The sequence below is a fragment of the Bacillus rossius genome, chromosome 1 (genome assembly GCF_032445375.1).
Source record: "Bacillus rossius redtenbacheri isolate Brsri chromosome 1, Brsri_v3, whole genome shotgun sequence".
NCBI classification, from domain to species: Eukaryota; Metazoa; Arthropoda; class Insecta; order Phasmatodea; family Bacillidae; genus Bacillus; species Bacillus rossius.
Genome location: NC_086330.1, coordinates 131,370,153 through 131,389,647, shown reverse-complemented (window position 1 = coordinate 131,389,647; position 19,495 = coordinate 131,370,153). Strand labels below are relative to the sequence as shown.

General features: G+C 33.9%; 2 protein-coding genes across 2 annotated transcripts in view; both read left to right on the top strand.

Moving 5' to 3' along the window:
* LOC134546151 (U1 small nuclear ribonucleoprotein 70 kDa-like) overlaps nt 1–19,495 on the top strand; it is a 105,503-nt gene that overhangs the window by 20,813 nt on the left and 65,195 nt on the right. Inside the window, exons 3-6 of the mRNA XM_063388704.1 lie at nt 6,453–6,517; nt 6,607–6,669; nt 12,083–12,164; nt 18,689–18,790. Of these exons, the coding sequence (XP_063244774.1) occupies nt 6,453–6,517; nt 6,607–6,669; nt 12,083–12,164; nt 18,689–18,790 (312 nt within the window). The remainder of the gene's footprint in view (nt 1–6,452; nt 6,518–6,606; nt 6,670–12,082; nt 12,165–18,688; nt 18,791–19,495) is intronic.
* The window catches only part of LOC134546152 (piggyBac transposable element-derived protein 4-like), a 196,554-nt gene that overhangs the window by 134,876 nt on the left and 42,183 nt on the right, over nt 1–19,495 (top strand). The window lies entirely within an intron of this gene.

Below are 19,495 nucleotides of genomic sequence, written 5' to 3'. Positions count from 1 at the left end.
TTAGAAAATCATAGTTTGCTAAATACAACATTTCACTTTTTTAACTTTTTTAATACTGTTACGATTTACCGTGGGTTCGTAAAGGATAGCCCAATTAAAGATTTTTATCACACACACAGTTTTATTTATTGCCACTACTTGTGTCACTTAAAAATAATCTAAAATGTCAAATAAACAATTGCACTTAAAATTGTTGCTTCCCCAGTCACTCGTTTTCACACACCGCACACCTCACTGGGCTGCACCTCGGGCGCAACTCTCGCCGCAGCACCCCTTGTGGGTCTCCCCGCACTCCGCCGCCGCCGACACTTGCCTTTGCCGAGGATCCGCTCGATGCCTTGCTCGCAACTTCGCTCGGGACTCCGCCGCGCCCGTGACTCTATCACCCTGAAACTCCGCCGCTGGAGAGCTCCCGACTGAACACTCTGAACTGACTCTCTGCCCTGACTTTCTCGGGCATATATATAGGCCCCGGCGCAATTCCAGAACTCATGAGAGCGGCCGGGGCCAGTCGCGTCATTGCGAGCCGTCCCGACGGCAGAAATCTCTCGAAAACACGTGCCGGTGGCTGCCAGCTGCGAGGTGTCAGATGTCTAGCTATCAGCGCCATGCGGGGAGTGGAGGGCTGGAGGGAGGGGAAGTGGTGACCCAGGTGTGCACGGCACATCTCATGTTGCGGCGGCAGCCTGTCAGCCAGCTAGCGCTGCACCTGCGCGTGACGCGGTTTTGCACACGTTCGTAACAATACAATAAAGGCATTGCTAGGGACAGTAACAAAATATTAAATACAATATGATTTTAAAACAATATTAAAAATATTATTTTAGTAACTAATTTCAGCTGAAAAGGAAAACTGCATTAAAAATTACAGTTAACTATCAATCAAACAAAAATCTAAATATTAAAATATTGCTTTTCCAAATGAAATATTCACTCTGCCCTACGCCTTCATTTTAGTAATTTTTTTCCACATTCGTGACACACATTTTCATATTTACTGCAGCCTTCATGAAGCCAATAATGACACATTACACACTGAAACCACTCGTCGCACTTTTGCGTTTCGTTATAATCTTCTCCGCAACCAACACATTCATTTTCATTCCACTCTTCTGGTAGACCATCGTCACTTTGATCATTTAGAACTGGAGGGTCTTCACTTTCCGATGAATGAGGCAGACTTGAATTTTTTTTATTTCTTCTTCCTCTTCTCGTAGAAAAATTTATTTTCCTCATCTTTTGCATGATGTGTCCTCCTGATGTTAAAATTGGCTTGTTTTTTTTTTTCTTTTGGTTTTTGTTCTTTTACTTGTTTGCATTTTTCTTGTTCCGCTCTTTTGTTCAATTTCTTTTCTTGCTCTTCTTTTCGTGTTTTTTCTTCTCCTTTAACACTGCTGTTTTCAGGAAAGTTGAGAATTTTGACTAGATGTGCTGGTTTACCTCTTCGTCGTACTAATTTAGCTTTCGTTACCAAGGAATGGCACTGGAGAAATATCACACAACATTTTACTGGGTGTTAACTCTTTTGATGAAATGTTTTGCGGTATCTTTTCAGGTGTAGCAACATTGCATCTTTTTACGTAAGCTATCTCACTATCGGAAATCCCAAGGGACGGTGAAATGTTCTCTGTTGAGGTCCCTGGAAGAGAAGTTTGAGAAGTCACAGGCAAATAGGAGAGGTTCTCTGTCAAAGATCCTGGAAGAGAACTTTGAGAAGTCCCTTGGAAAGACGAAATATTCTCTCCTGAATTTACTACAAAACATGTTCTAGAACTGATGACACTTTGTTCAGTCGGCGTATCAACATGTTCAGTTTCTGGCTGGGTCCCATCTGAAGTTAGGTTCTTGCCCATTGGTGTTTGTAAGAAAAGCATATTCTGGGATTACATTAGGGTTGAAAGGTATAATTCCAGTAGCTCTAAATGCAGAGATGCCATTTTCAACTGATGCTGACTTGTTCCAGGCAGCACTCAGCATTTCTCCGAACTGTAGCATTGTTAGTTTTCTTGAAGGGTTGTTTGCTATGAAGTTGTTGACCGCCTTAAAGTAGTATGACTTCAGAGACTTAAATACCCGGTCTAATGGTTGGAGCCAATGTGTTGTGTGGCTTGGGAAACTCAACAAAATTATTCCGTTGCTCTCTGCAAATTCAAGAATTTCTGTGTGGCTAGTGTGTGATGTATGGCAATCCACTATTAGTAGAACATATCCTCGTGGTTTTCTTGGGGTGAAATGGTTTCGAAACCAATCAAAAAAAATTTCAGAATTTACATAGGCTGATTTTTGTGACATCTTAACCACAGATCCTGGGGGCATTCCACATGTGTACTCGTTTTTATAGTTCTTGCCCTTGAAAATACAATATGGAGAAATAAATGAACCTCCATTCACACATGCCAGAATTGATATGGTTTCACCCTTTTCACCTGATGTGATCAATGATACATTTCGAGAACATTTTTCTGCGATAACTTCTCCAGGCTTATTGTTTAGTTGCAGACCCGTTTCGTCCATATTGAATATATGCTGGGCTTACCAATTAAGTGGTATTAAGACATTAACTCTCGAAGCAAATCAAAATACTCCTTCACAGAAACTTTATTCATTCCCAAAGCTCGAGCTACTGACACTCCTTCAGATCTAAATGCCGAGATAAAAATGATTTTAGCCAGTCATATCTTGCTATTTGTTTTTTCTGTCAAATTTGTGGCTAAGATTCAAGTGTTATGCCAAGTGAAAGGCCATCGATCGAACACTGTTTCTTGTTGGTGCAAATCCATGCTTTTGAAGTTTTTTAATGTGCTCTGCCATTTTTCTTTCATTTTCTTCACCTAATATAGATGAGGGACCAAGACTTCTCTTTGTGACATTATTGGATTGCAGTCTTCGTTTTAGCGTTGTTTTGGGTTTACCAACATTTCTGGCAGCCTCATTTACACCCATCAGCTTTTTACTGAGACCACCATTATCTCCACAAACCACAGCGTTAAGGGGAAAAGGGAGGTAGTAGGGCAGTCTGATAGAAAAAAAAAATCCTAGGTCGAAGTAAAGTGAATTTATTACCTGTACTGGTCCACAAAATTAATACTGTACTCATCAACAATTACATTGACCGCTTCCACAGCAAATTTACACTGATCACTAAATATTAGTTGGAACATTTATAATAGTAATCAATTATTAACTTTAATAAATCCATTACTTTTACCAAAAATAATAACGCACAAATATTAAATGAAAGTATGGAGGGGTTGGAGATGGTAGTCGCAGGCCACACCACATGCCTCAGACTGAGTCAATACCAACTCACAGTTATTAATAACCAGACTCCAAATACAGCACAGGTTATGCCAGCCTAACTTTGTACTTCCCCCAAGAATACAAATATAATAAGGTGCATACATAAACAGTACAGGCTGTGTAAAATACTTGCAATAATAAATACTTCACAATATTAGTAAAACATCAAATAAAAATCACTATTACCACAAATAAGATCATGTACCAGCATGTATCTTAACAGAACTAATTTTAACATTACTTCCTTCAGATAAGCAAATCTTTAGCGTGTATACATAATAGAATATTAATTAACTTTAAAAAAAAAATTACTTCAGGTACATGTTATAAAGAACAGTTAACTGTTAATAAATTAATAATACATGGTAAGACACTTTAAAATACATGCATACCTGCCTCAAGATATAACTTCTTTTTCACTACAAGAAAAATGTAGGAACACATGTAAATGCCTACCATATGCACCATCGAAAAACCCATCAACAATATGTTACTCTGATTATTTACTTTTCCTCAATAGAAAAAAATTAACTTTCTCTAGTAGCGCTCTCAAATTAAAATATATATCTGTATCTTACACCATATAGTCAAAGCTCACTAACAGCCAAACTGGAAAATGATAATAAATTACTGAAAATATAAATGGCTGACTGTGACACTTTTCATTTAACTTGCGGGTAGTCTTAGCAATTTCACTCACATCTTGTACTCCAAATTCGGAGAGGTGCTAAAACTAAGTGCCAAAAACTTACTTTGCTGCCCAACATCGCTCATCATGAGCAAAGGAAAACAGCTCAAATCCTCGTCGACAGTAAACGAAATCGCTTACATAAGGCAGGTCTCCAAAACATGCTTCAAAAAAAGCAACCTGGCCGAAAACGCAGCAGTGCCAGACCAAGCGGAACTTCCTGGTTAAATGCGGTAACCGTCCACCACGATGAATTACATTAAACTCGTCACGTTTGCTGTAATCGGAATTGAAGTACAACCAGGCACCAACCCGTTTCACTGCAATAGCTAGCAGCACGAACTTGTTGCAAACACTACTCGTAAACCGTCATGCTTAATATTGCCATAGTATTCTCTTCAATAGCTATTAGCATGCACTCGTCGCAAACACCACTCGTAAATCGTATTGCTTAATACTGCCATAGTATACAGTGGCTCAACTCCACTTGTTGAAGTTACATCGTCGACAGAACGCTCCAAAAACTGCAACATTTTCAATTACAACTCGCCATACAGACACAAACCTCACAAAAAATTACTTCCCCACCCCTACCAACAACTGACTTCGGCAAAAAAAAATTTCCATAGTGGCGCTACCAGCGCGCAGCATACAGAGACCTCCTACGGCAAATCAGAGAACTACCAGGCAAGGCTAGTTCAAAACCACCTTACCAGAATGCGTAACCATTCACATAACCAGCGCGGTCACAAAGAAAACAAAAATGTGACGAGCGAAGCTAACGTCACATTACCAACAGCATCAACCGCTCTATGTAGACTCTCCTCTGTTCATAGGCCTCGAGTGGAATGCCTTTACGCTGGTAAAATGTTGGCATTTTGCTGGTGGGAAAAAGGAACCAATAAATTAACTACTATAGTCTACTGATAAAATTAGTAAAAACAGCATGTCTCATGGTTTTAAGAACACATAGTTAAAAAAAAATACATTATTTAAATTATCACTTAAGGGTTTATTAGCGTACAGTTTCCGAAGAAATGCGCCTAGCTTCTGTAACAATATTAAGGGAAACAAACCACTGTGCCCTAAGTATCACAAGTATCTATATCTGTGAGTATAATTATCTGACAAACGTGTTAAATTACTGTATTCATTGTTATTATAATTAAGAGTAAAATGTTTGCAGGAGAATCAAATGTGTTTTTTTAAATAAGTTATCAATTATTAAGATAGCATATATTTGTTATTTTGATTTTATGTATATAGGCCACTTATTTTATATACAAAAACCTTCTGCCACAACCGGCTTCAACAATAATTTTAATATCTTTATCTACTGATCATTTTATTTTGGCTACTCTTCCTTCAAAATACCCTGTTCACACTACACATATACGAGTATACCATGTACACCACTAAAATAAGTGGTCCGTTTATCCCTAAATGTGTCTGGTCCATCTATCCCAAAACTATGGGAGAGATGGACCACTCAAAAACTACGATATTCTTTGGAAAACAAAGCTCCACGTAAGCTTACAGTAAAGCAGAAAGTTAAATATACCCTTAACAATGTGAATATAATAAAAGCATGCATTAAAATAGTCAACACGTTAAAAGAACTGAATGCATTAAAAAGTTTTTCACCTACCTCGTTACAATAGGCACGTTTTACTTGTAAACTGGGTTACATAACATTCCAAAAACTTAATCACAACAGTTACGCATCCACCATCATCGAACAAACTGGGTACAGCTCCATTATAGCGACTGGTTTATGTACTATTAGCAGTGGTCCGTCTCCCAGTGGTCCATCTCTCCCGGAACTACCCTATGTACTTATTTTACGTATTATTGTTCCAGCCATCTTGGCAAGGGCATGACTAATGAGACAAGGGATAACATTTTGGATTGCAGAGGTAGAAGGGGTGTGAGTGCTAGTGGATGTGTGGCAGGGTTCCTCCATTTCCTTCCACTCTTCACTGTGCCTGCTATAGAAAGCAGTCTCCTTCCCCTTTACATTCACACACTCTGGCTTCCATGTGAGGTTAGGTTAATACTTCTTTAGGCACGTTATAAAATAATGATGAGAATTAAATGATGAGCGTGCAGCATGCAACAAAAATATTCAGGATATAAAAAGGCTACATACAAACAAAATTATATATGTGCTTTTAAATCATACATGTACTTTAGTGATGTTGATTACTGGTCCATATGGACCTCTTTTGAAGATGGTGTCCCACAGCTATTGTTCAAACATTAGCAGAGGTTTCAAGTTATTGAGTTTAAAGTTGCGAAATGTAATTTTATTTTTGTCACTACTGAAATGTTTTGAAAACTACTGACTTTTTTTGAAGATCCATTACTGATGGCTTAGCTGAATAGTCGGCACTTCTGCATTAGAAGTGCTCAAAGAGTGTCGTTAGCAAATATTCATCAACTAATTTTTGATATTTGCTTTTAGGGGATCCCCATGGAATACCAACAGTAACTGCAGACCCTTTCAAGACTTTGTTTGTAGCACGAATTGTAAGTATACTTTTTATAAGAAAAATTTTTTGGTAATTTTTGAAGTTGTATGCTGAACATTAATTTTGTATTATTTTTTCTCTCTTCAGAATTATGACACTTCTGAGTCAAAACTAAGGAGAGAATTTGAAGTTTACGGCCCAATTAAAAAGGTATGATTTTTTTTTTAGAATTTGGTTTCTTTATTAATAATGATTAATGTTATATCTATTCACATTTAGATATTTATTTGAGATTTGTGCCAGTCAACGTTTTAGTATGTATTAAATAGATTGGTATTTGGCTTTTCAAGTAATATAATTGAATATTTTTAGTCCTTTTATTAAATCAGTTTATTTTAGAGCAACTGCTTAAATTTTTGACAAAGATGACATTTTTGTTGAAAAAATTCAAAAGTACCTCACTTACTTATGTAACATTTACAGTAAAACTCACTCAAGACGTTCCCACATAATGCGTTTTCCCGTTTATAACGTTTAAATAATTATTCCTTTGATCACTTCCACATATCCCTATGTTAATTTTTTCCCATTCAAAACGTTTGCATTAATAGATGCTTCCCGCACATAACGTTCATTATTTCAGGATTAAAATAATGTAATAAAGTTTATCTATAAACACTTAAAATTTATTTATAGTTAAAATTTTAGACAATTGTTTCAAAATAATAAAAAAACATTACCATCAAAGCCTTTGCCGCAAGCAGCACACTGTTACAATATATTTTTCAACCAATTGTCTGCTTGCATTCGTATCCTTTGTGAGGCTGTTCCATCTGTACACCATTTCCCTCATTCGAGGCATAACGTCGACAAATACACAACAAAAACAAACCACTAGCAATTCATTGATCTGATTGCAGATATCATATGTGATGCATCTGGTACAGCAGTAATGGCCAACTTCGTTGACTTCAGGGGCCACATAGCACTTCAAAGTTCACTCAAGGGCCAAACCACGCACTGACATAATTTTTACAATTTTACGGAATCCAAAAAAAACACATGTTTAGTATGTTCTGTTTACTTTTACTTATGAACTCTATTACAATCACTAAATAGAGAGAAATAATTCTAAGAATTTCTTAAAAAACAGACACTTTTTATAAATACACTTATCATTTTTTTTTTCTAGTACTTAGTGAGAACACTGGCTTTTGGACATTGTTCACAGACGACTTAAAAAATCAACATCTATTTTTGATGTTGCCACACGAATAAATGTGATAACATGTCATCGGAAAGTCTATTCCTACTCTTCGATTTTATGTGCTTCAATGCTGAAAAATCTGCTTCGCAAATGTATGAACTTGAGAAAATTGAACACAGTTTCAGGGCCTAATTCCTTATCAAAGGATAATGTTCATGCAAAAGTAGTTTCCAAAACTCTACTCCATTTGCTGTGGACATTTTAACAGAGGGATCACACTGGAGTTCACAGAGTTCTAGCTGCAATTCTCTTGGCTGACACTGAATGTTACACTTCAAAGCATTGTTGAATAGTTCCATGCTAGGACAGAATGTTTCAATATCTTGAAATCTCCTGTCGAATTCTGAAGCCAGTTGGTTAATATTTTCCACGAACTCCACAAAAGTAACCATTTCTTCACCTGAGAGCTTCTTACAGTTTGGAAAGTGGAAGAGGTCATTTTGTTCCAGCGCAGACTTAAATACTTGATGTTTTTTTTGAAATCCATCAACGAAACCCATCATCTCGAAAACGGTCTGATTTTTTTCCCTGCAACTGCAAATTCAAAATTTTCAGATGTTGGGTGATATCTGTGAGAAAAGCTAAATTTTTCAAGAAATCAACATTCTTCAGTGCTTCCTGGAGATCTGTTGAGTGTGGAACATTGTCACTCAAAAAGGAAAGTATTTCATTCCGCAGTTCAAAAAATCTGACTAGGCACTTTCCTCAACTAAGCCATCTAACTTCCGTGTGTAATAACAAATCACCATAAGCACAATCCAATTCTTCTAAAAATGACAGAAATTTTCTGAGTTAAAGAACGGTTCCCCCCTCTTATCAAATTGGTGATCTTGGCAACAGTAGCCATTGTGCCTGACACACTTACTGAATTGGCACACAATGCTTCCTGATGTATAATGCAATGCAGAGTGGGCAGGGTAGCGTGTTTTTGTTTTAAAAGTCCAACAAAGCCACGTGATGTTCCAACCATTGCTTTAGCACCGTCTGTGACAACTGAAGATAGTTTCTCATAACCTCCATGTTCTTCAACTGCATTGTTAACTTCCTTAAAAATATCTATACCTTTGGTTGTGTTATGCAAAGAACATACTTTTAATAGTTCTTCAGTAATACTGAAATCTTTTTGGATGGCTCTCACAAAAATTAACAACTGACTAGTGTCGGTAACATCTGTGCTTTCATTGAGAGCTAACGAAAAATACGAACAGTCAGAAATAGAACCTTTCAGGTTTGTCAGTATTTGATTGCTAATATCTTCAACTATCCTAGTAACAGTTTGTTTTGACAGAGATACAGAATTAAACTCTTTTGCCACCTTACCTTCATTAAATGATTCCCCCATTCTTACTGCACAGTTTTGATGAATTCCCCATCACTAAGTGGTTTTTTTGCTTTCGCTAGCTTATAGCTAACAATCTATGAGGCTAAAATACATGCTTCTTGGTTTCTTGACTCACTGGTGAATACACTCTTTTGCTGAGAAATTTGTTTTTTCAGTTCAACAAGATGTTTTCTTGACTCGCCTTAACAATTTTCATATTTGTGTTGATGATTTGATAATAAGTGCCGTTTGAGATTGTATTATTTTAATACAGCTAGCACTTGAAGGCAAACTAAACACTGAGGTTTCATGTCCTTATTAAGTATAAACAAATATTCGTGTTCCCATTCTTCTTTGAAAACACGATTTTCACTGTCTACTTTCCTAAATTTGGAAAACATTTCAAACTAACTACATCAAATAACTTGCGAAACGTAAACAAGTACATAATCTGTGTGCTGCGAGTTACCGTGCTATTCTGATGCCATATGAGTTATGGTGCTGTGTTCTATCGACATTCAAAATAAATACATAAGGTCGCTGGCTCAGCCAGTAAACCGCTACGCTTCTTTGTCACGCAATATGTCAACCTCTCATATTTACTTGGTAGCTGTGTTCAATAAAAATATTAATTTGGTTGGAGCTATGACATTTGTACAGTTTGTAATGAAATGTAAGCCAATGCAAAGCAGAATGAGTGTAGCGACGACTGTGTATTTGCCAGTATTTTAAATTAAAATTTTCCAGCTATTGTACAGCCGTTGCATAAGTGTGTTTTCGTCTCGACGGATAGTTTTTGCGGGCCACTTAAAACGTTACCACGGGCCGGATCTGGCCTGCGGGCCGCCAGTTGGCCATCACTGTGGTACAGCAATGTGGGGCGATAATTCATTTTCATTGTGTGTTGAGCACTGTGGTAGAAATGATATATGGTGGACGTAATGATTAACATTTTAGTTTATTCGTCCTGCTATTTTTTCCGTTTTTGACCGGACTTATACCGTATTTACCCTTAAACAATTTTTCGTAAAATGAGTTGAAAAATCATAGGACGAAGTTTATTCAAAGCTTGACGCCACATGGCAACGCTGCATAATGCACAGGTTCCTACAAGCTCCAAGGTTGATTGACCTGCTACTGCTTAAAAGGAAGGACGGACATCTTGCATGTGGATTGTGCTTGGTGATTTTTTTTCGGTAAGAACACGTTGCAATGATTGCCAAAGGTTTGGGGTAGTGATCATCTACGTCTGCTAAAATGATTTTAAAAAAGCTCAGGATATGTAAACTTGTGCCTTGAGTAGAAAAATGTTGTGGAAAATGGGATAAGTGGTGGGGGGAATGGGTTTGAGTGATAGTGTTATTGCAGTAAAAAGTTTGTTTAAAAGGTTGAGAATTTGTAGTGTGTGCTTCCTCAGCAATTTTCGATATATTTTGTTTATAATCTTTCTAACATGGCATTGATTTTGGTTGTCCATGACAGAGATGTTTATGGTGCTTCACTGCTGTAAACAGAACAGCTGCGATTGTTAGCCATTACATTCATAATGGTTTTTTTTTTCCAGCCTATACGGTAAACATGTTATTATTTAGTGTTAAGTCATAAATATAATATTTGTTATCCTGTATATTTAGATATATGAATTTACGACAAAGAAATGTACCGAAAATAGTTATAAATTTTATAATACCTTTAAAGCAAAATTAAAGAATATTGCAAAACATAACCACAGAGGCTAACACCAGTACTAAGAATGCTAACTGTGCTGAAGTTAGCTCTATCTCTTGGCTATATGTACCACCTGGGTGCGTCATTGTATAGAGAATTTAGGACAACAGTCTAAGCGATTACACGTAAATAAGGCAAATTCTGTCCCGGTTTTTACTTCAAAATGTACAATGATGTCAATAGACTTAAGGGCCTTCCTTCAGATGTCTACTACCAGTAAAAAATAACCAGGGCCTCTGAGGATTTTCACTGTATTGTTTTCATGGTAACTTAAAGGTAATTCAATATTTTGAATAATTACTTAATTCCATAATAAACATTTTAATGTAATGCAAGGCTTGTAACCAACAACAAATATTTGTGGTAATGGAATCCCCACAAATGGTTAAATTTTAAAAGATAAAGCTGAACCAACAGGGCATAACCTAAGTATGTTATTTTAATGATTTTTTTTTTAATGTATTGACTGATATTTACTATTACCCTTTTAAAAAGTTTTCCGTATTAATAAGTTTTTATCATCCAGTCCCTTGAAAAACATCTTAACAGGGTTTTACTGTAATTGGTGTTATACAACAGTTTAATTTGTAAATAAACAGCATTTTCCATTTTATTAGTGCTAAATAACAATGTGAATCAAATAAAAATCCGTGTGTGGGTGTTGGTGGGTGTGTGTAAACACATGCACATATACACATTCTTTGCTGTTTAGTCAACAGTGGTGTCTAGTGTATTTAAATTCCTTTTGCAATGTGGTTATTGTGACATTGTTATGGATTAAAGTGTTATTAGAAATTATGAAACATACATATTTGTTGAAGGTTTTAATAAAATTCATACATATTTCATTTTTAGTGATTCCATCTAATTAATGTTATTTAAGTTCCATTATGAAGCATAACTTAATGTAATTGAAGGTGAATTCTTATGTTTTTCATGAATTATTTAAATGTTGTTTATACAAATGGCATGTCTACTTTTCCATTATAAAACCTTGTTCTCACCATGCTGGCAGGAAGTGAAATTATTTCATAGTAATGATTTTATTTTCAAACTGATTTTCGCTTAAGACAGAATTTTGAGGAAATTGCTGTAGAATGAAGTTTGCAATATTACGAGAAACAAACCCCAGACTTTTGATTTGATTATACTGTGATAGTTAATTTTAGTTTCTGAAAAAATATATAATTTATTCATATTATGGTTTTACTAAGCGAACACACAATTTTTTTACATGTTTATTTCATGTATGTTATCAAATCCAGATTGTAGATCCAAGGATTGATGTAATTGTGGCTTATTTACAGATTGTCGTCATCCACAATACTCTGAATGGCAAACCAAGAGGATATGCATTCATTGAATATGAGCACGAGAGAGACATGCATTGTGAGTAAAGCAGGAAGTAGTCTGACTTTTTTGATCATGATTCCTTTACATGGCAGGCGGAATCACTTGGAATCTTTGTTTTATAATATTGGTAACACTAACAGTTTTACAAAATAGTGGCTCAGAGTTGTTTAACGAAGGTAAGAAAAATGTATGAAGCTAAAAATTTCATAAAACTAAGTATTTAAATCCACTTTTTGAAGTTCGTTCATAATTTTGTTTATAAATGCAGGATTCTTGCAGTGTAGGATTCAGGAATCATTAGAAATTTGGACAATCATCACAATACATTAGAACCATAACAAAGGTTATGACTTCAGTTAGCTTGAAAATATGATTTTATTCAATGTACTGTCATCAGATCATAAGGTCTAAATACATGTCCATGATAAAAATTTAAAAATATCTTTGATTTAGTAGGCCATGTTCTTGATTATAACAGAAATCTAATTTTTTGTTATAGAAGTCCTCTATTATATGGTGGGTGAAATTTAAATTAACTCTCACTCCATGACCCGAAGTAATTCGAAATTTGTCAAATGTAGCAATATTTTTTTCTTGGAAAGATTTTTAATTTGAAGGTAATTGGAAAGAACCAAAAAGTATCTTTTTACTGTTAGCTGTCCTCTGAAAGTGTTAATACAGTCTGCAAGTGTAAAAATATCTACTGATGTCACTGACTAGTTGTATGTAATATTTTAATTTGACCATAGAATGCGTGAATAGGTATTACACATCATTCAAAAAGGTTTGGGCTGGGGTCTCAAAACACAGTTGATTTTTTAAAAAAATTTCTTGTCACTACTGTTAGTAATGACTATTTCGGTAAATTTATTACTATACCATGCATGCACCATTTTGTTCTGTCACAAATATTTTCAAGGGTTATTTTCTAAGTGTGATATATTTGCTGTCAAATGTCGTGCAAGTGATAATTTACAAACACAGAACGCAACATTTAAGTTACAACTTAGTAAATATCTTTTGAAAATATTTGTGACAGAATAATAAGTGCAAGAGAGATATAGCATTATATTTACACTAATAGTAAGGTTGAGAAAATGAAAAAAATCAATATGTCGTGTGAGACCCCACATTTAAGTTTTTAAAAAGCTAAACAAGCATATGTGTGTGATAAAGTTAAATATTCTTAAGATTGAAAAGGAAGTAACAAAACTGTGGCATTGTATCATTTACAAATGAAGAATTTTGAATATCTAGTACCACCACTTGTAATTAAAGAAACTATACCGACATATAATTTGCCTACTTTGTAGTGTACATCCATTGTATTTTCAAGTTTATATTAAAAGTATATTTAGTGTCATTCAATTCAGTTCAGTTTAAATCTCAATTTCATGTTTTTTTCCTTAGATCGTTGTTCAAACAATTTCTTTGGGTTTGAAAAAGTGTCCCATCCACCTTTTCTGTTCAAGCATTATTGTAAATATTTTCCCTTGAAATAATCCTTGGTTTTGTTAAAATAACTATGAAGTAAGTTTATGTTTTGTCAGTGTAACAAGACAAGGAATGTTTTCCTGACTAATACTTGAAAATTTTTCCCCCGTTTCTTAGGTCACAACATTTTTTACAGCAACTCGGACATAGTGCATGTTTATTAACTGTGAAATGAAAATTGGACTTACCTCCAGGTTAATTTTTAATAGTGTTTCCAATATTATAAATACAATTTTGCCTTATGTTTTTTGTGACTTGTGTTGGTAATTAGAGCTATTGAGGATAACATGTATGTACGTAGCCTTTTTTTCCCCAAGAGATATGGCGTTGCAAGTGGGAAACTTCTGTAAAGCTCTATATACAAACTTGCAGACACAGTGTGTTTTTGTGGTAATTTTTCTGCAGTTCGCAGGTATTTTATTTTTTTAATACATCTGTGCTAAATGTTAGCAAAATTTTACTGTGGTGCATTTATAATTAAAAATTGTATGAAACAAGTAAGTTAGGGCACATGAGGGGTGGCAAAGGGTAGTAAACTAGAGGGAAAAAACTGCAGGCATCAAAGTGGTGGTAGATTGCAGGGGCGGTGCAATCTAAGCAAAACTCTGCTAAAATTAGTTTTATCTTTCTTTTATTTTTACTCAACTCCTACTTCATATCTCAGTATTTTTGGAAGTAACTTGGATAAAAAATTTGTATCACTGTTGCCTAAAGTAAAGACGTCTACCTTACATTGATCTCTATTGTTCCATTGTAGTTGCAAGATATTTGGGAGTTGATTCTTGAGTTGTTAAAGAGGTTATTTTGAAATCCTGAATCTCATTATTGCTGTTTCCAAATGCAAAACTCACTACGACAACATCTATTTTATAATGTTTTATGTTTTGAAATGCAAAATCATTGTGTGAGATTTTCTCATTTTAAACTTCCGGTTAAAAGTCATTTAAAATTGATATGAATAACACATTATATTACATTAATAGAATGTACATGAAGAGATATTTGTATTTTGTGCAGTATCTCTTTCAGTTGTGCATTAATATATGAATCTTGTATCGTGCTGTTTTGGCAACAGTTTTATGCTCACATTTAAAAAAAATTATTTTTTACAATATAGTCGTAAGGTATTAAGTTTTTGAGTATTTTTAAAAATTATGAAACTTCTAAGAATTTATAGGTTTGCATTTAAATTATAAAACTTTTACGATGCATGTAGGTAAAGGTTTGTTATTGGTGTAATTCAGTTTTCCATTGTATAAAATGGGTTAATAAGAGAGATAAATATATGCTAGTTTCATTGTTAAATTTTAATTGTAACTTCGGTGTATCTAGTACAGGCAAATGGATTTTCTCCAGCTCTACACATAATTGTTTGTTTTTTCATAACCTACTTCTAACTTTTTTTCCCGGCTTTCTTTTCCATGACTCATCCCGCATCACCAACTATCATTAGGTTTCTGAGAATCCTGTTTTTTTTTTATTTCATCAAATTTTGAATTAAATATGTTATTCGTGAGTATCAATATTTCTTGAATTGTGTTCATACTTGCAACAAAACTTTTTTTTCATACCTTGCAGGAGTCTACAAAAAATTGATGTAAAATAAAGTAAAATGAAAGAGAAATGTATATGCAAACATAATTACAAAATTAAGAATTTGCATGCATTTTCTAAAAAAAACAGTAAAATTTTAAGTTCTAAATTTTTTTTATCCAAGTGATTATGTACATAATCATAGAGTATTTTTAATAATTTTTAATCAAAATCACAGAATGTTTGTTACTTGTGAAAAGGATGTATCTGCTATGTTGAAGAAAACAAATCCAAATTTCTCAATAAATCTTAGCTACACATTTCTTTCATTTAAATATTTTGTGAATGAGTCTCACTTGCTATAAGTATTGATAAAGAATAATTTTAAAAATTATTAATTTTAAATGTTGGATTGAATATTATTAGATTATTCATGAATGACAAATATTTTTTGAATACTTGCAGACCCCTGCTCAGCAATGTGCCGATGTTGGTTTATTTTAATTTATTCACAGTCAGCTTAATGAGGTTTTCAAAATATGCTGCCAAGTTTTTTTAATTCATTTTTGAAACTTTTCTATTCACTTGCTCTCAGATAAATGCATTCATTTGTAGGATGTACTGTTAAAGAATTGTAAATGATTATTAGATTATTTTGCTAGTAAAATATTTGATGACTCTTAGTATCTTTTATGTGCATTTGGGTTTGTGTTAGTTTATTCTGTGTGATGGAATCTTAACTACACACTTCATAGGTAAGTACAGTACATTATATTTAAATTCAGTTAACTGCATGTTTTGAAAACAGTACTAGTACTAGTAATCGTTGAAATTTCCTCAATTGGAAAGAGGTTAGCTCACCTGAAACAGCTATTTGTTTTGTGAACATGTGTATTTGCAATTTTTTTCAATCATTTTGCTGTTTAAATTTTTTTATAGCTGTAATAAAAAAATTAAATTCCTTATTTGCTGTTAGTTTTCCATTTACAATGCCATCTCTTATTAAATTGTAACAGTGTCTTAATTTTTAAATTGATACTCTGTCCCCCAGCCATGTAAAGTGGAAGTTCTTCTGCCATTAAATACATACTGTATGTTTATTTTGAAACATGTTTTCATAGTATTCTGTACACAGTGTTTTTAATTTCCAAAGTCGTCCACCATTGCAAGTATTATAGTGACTTATTACTAATTTTGGATGTGCCAGCATAAAGGGAGATGATTAATACAACTTTGTATCTTGTTCTTGGTGGTCCAGCATGGCGGGATGCAGGCAACTAGTGCCCCCTTTCTGTGCAAAAACCCAATCGTTGATGGCTTAAATAGGTTTGTATGTGTGGTAAGACCCAACATACAAAGAGTTTGAAAAAAGAAATATTTTTACATTACTTTATAATTTATTTCATCACATTTGTTTTTATTCCCGCGTAGGTATTTTTGTGACAAGTTTCATATATGTCATATGTAATCTAACTACTGGGAAGTTTAGTTCAAGTATAGAAATTTTATCTGTTTAGTTTGATTTGTTAAATTTTTCTATTGAGCCAGAAAAGGTTTATAGGATCGACTAACAATTTATTATTTCAGTAGTTTAATATATGAAAAATAAAGTATTTTTAGTTTCACACATTTAAAATTAAATACAGGGGGTATTAGTATATAAGTGGGTGGGTTGTACTTAAGACTTTTGCGCGTGGTGACGTAAGTAAATAGCGCACCAGGTAAAAATGGAGGAGAGTGGACACATTCATCCTACACGGTCGTCTCGACATTAAGACTACTCCACCGACACCAATTTACATATAGTACGTCTCGTAAGTAATCTGTGGTAGGTATGAAATTATGGGAGACTGACTACTACAGATGCCAAATGTTGTAGCTTTCTCACCAAATTTTTGCATGATGTGAGTGCATTTTAAAATTTGGGTAAGCAATACATTCAGTAGTGGTGAGAATGTCTGAACATTTTTTCGTATGGTAAAATGGACTACTTACATTTTGCGTTTGGTGGGATTTTGTCCGTGTGCTGGCAAGAAGAAGCATTGGGTGGGTATAACCAGGTGACTTTTTGAATCCTAGTAGTAATTTCTGGCCTACTGTTCTTGCTAGAATTATGTAATGTAATGTAAACACAAACCTTACTCACATGCCTAACTGTGAACTGTCAGTAATTTGCAACAAATACTACAGTTCAAATAGTTTTAATTTTAACTTGAAGTAACTGAGAAATAATTCAGCACCAACCAAAAACAATGAAAAATAATTTATATTAACAACTTCAGAAATTTTTCATAACCATCCATATATGCTCATACAGAAGTATTAACATGATCCTTACTAAGCTTAAAGATACTGCAGCACTCAATCTTGAAAGTCAAAATTTTGTGTGGATTAGACTTTTAAAAAAAAGTTACCATTGCTTCAGGGATATAAAAAATCTTGGAAAGAAATGTGAATGATGAGGTCAGGTGCTCAGAATCATAAAACTAGGCAGACAGTTGAAACAGCGCGAAAATTGATGAATGGGTAGGTGTTGAAAGAAGCTAAAGGAGAAATTTGTGCCATGCATTGTGTAGAAAATGGGCAAGGATAAAAGTAAAGCACTACATTATTGAATAATTTCATGTGAAAATTTGAAATTAGTTTAGGGGCTTTTGTTAAGAAATACTGAGAATGTTTTTTCTGAATTTTTGTGAAGGATGCTGGTATACATTGATATGTGTTTCCATTGTCTCTAGAGTTGTACATATGTAAGCCTAATATCCATTTATGCATCCAAATATCTGTTAGCTTCAGAATTGTTTGCACATTTAAATGGAAGTTGGTTTAGGAAGGGAATGCGTTGAATAAAAGTTGTAACTTGAGAAAAAATTTAGAGTAGTTATTTTGAAAATCTATACCCATGCAAGTGGTTTAAAATACTGTAATTTTATTTACATTGAAACATTATGGCTGTCGCAACTGGAAACTGCTTATTTTACTTAAGTGCTAGCAGTAAACGTATTAGTATATAATTTATCCCTTAGAATTTTTTCATTGTGGGTGCGTTCACCTAAAAAGTGGGTCTTACGGACACAACCAAATTAATTTTTTTTATGGAATAGTTTGTATTTTGATTTTCTTCTTGTAGTCTGGAGTATTTTACCTTAGTACAACTGTAGATTTACTGTCGAATAATCAATGTAAGCTGAATAATACTCTGTTTATAAATAAGAAGTTAGGCATGTGAAATGGTGTAAAGAATCATATAATTGAAATTAATGTTCCATAGTTTTATTTTCACTCAGAATTGGATATATTTATCATGACCTAACTTACAGGAAATCATGCTGTGGAATGATAATTTGTATTTTAACTTTTTTATTTACTAATTTCTGGAGGAAGAAATGTGGTAAGTAGGTAGATAAGTATTAACAATAGCATGATTTCTTGTACAGCTTCACCACTCTTAAAAACTGAAAGTATATGTTTAATTAGTTTATGACCATATGTATTATACTCTTATCATATTCATCTTGTTTTTTCCTTGGCAGCTGCGTACAAGCACGCTGATGGGAAGAAAATTGATGGTCGACGCGTTCTGGTTGATGTTGAGCGTGCTCGCACTGTCAAGGGATGGCTACCTCGGCGACTTGGTATAAAAATTTCTCTCTGCTGTTTTATTCTACATGTATATCATGTTTTTTTATTCATTTTATTTTTTTATTATTAATAGGATGTCGAAAACCAATTTATTCTGGTTATAGTTATACATTTAAAACTTTATGTCAGTGTAGAATATTTATTATTAAAAGTAAGAAATTATTTTGTACATAAAAATTAAACTTCACTAATGATTTTTTTTAAAATAACAAAACTTAGTTTTTTGGAAATTTGTTAATCAGATCATCATCATCAATTATCCATCTTCCTCCTCCGCCTATCCTCCTCCTTCACTATGTTCCATTATTCTTTAGTTACCTTGTTACATTCCAAGTTAACAAAGACAATTTAAACACGTGGAAAATTGTTTTATATATATATATATATATATATATATATATATATATATATATATATATATATATATATATATATATATATATATATATATATAGTCACACACAGTGTAAACTCTTTGTAACGTCACTCGATTTAACGACAATACGTCATTATAAATAATTAAGCAGTACTTTCTAAATTGCCGAAGTTGACTGCAGCTTTGTACGTTCTTTTGTTTGCTGGTTTGTTGTTGTATTATCTAACACATGTTTACTTCGACTGACGTACCGGTGATTCTAAGAAATTTTGTCTAATGTTTTTGTATGAGGAACTTGCACATGTTTACCTCGGTCACTAGA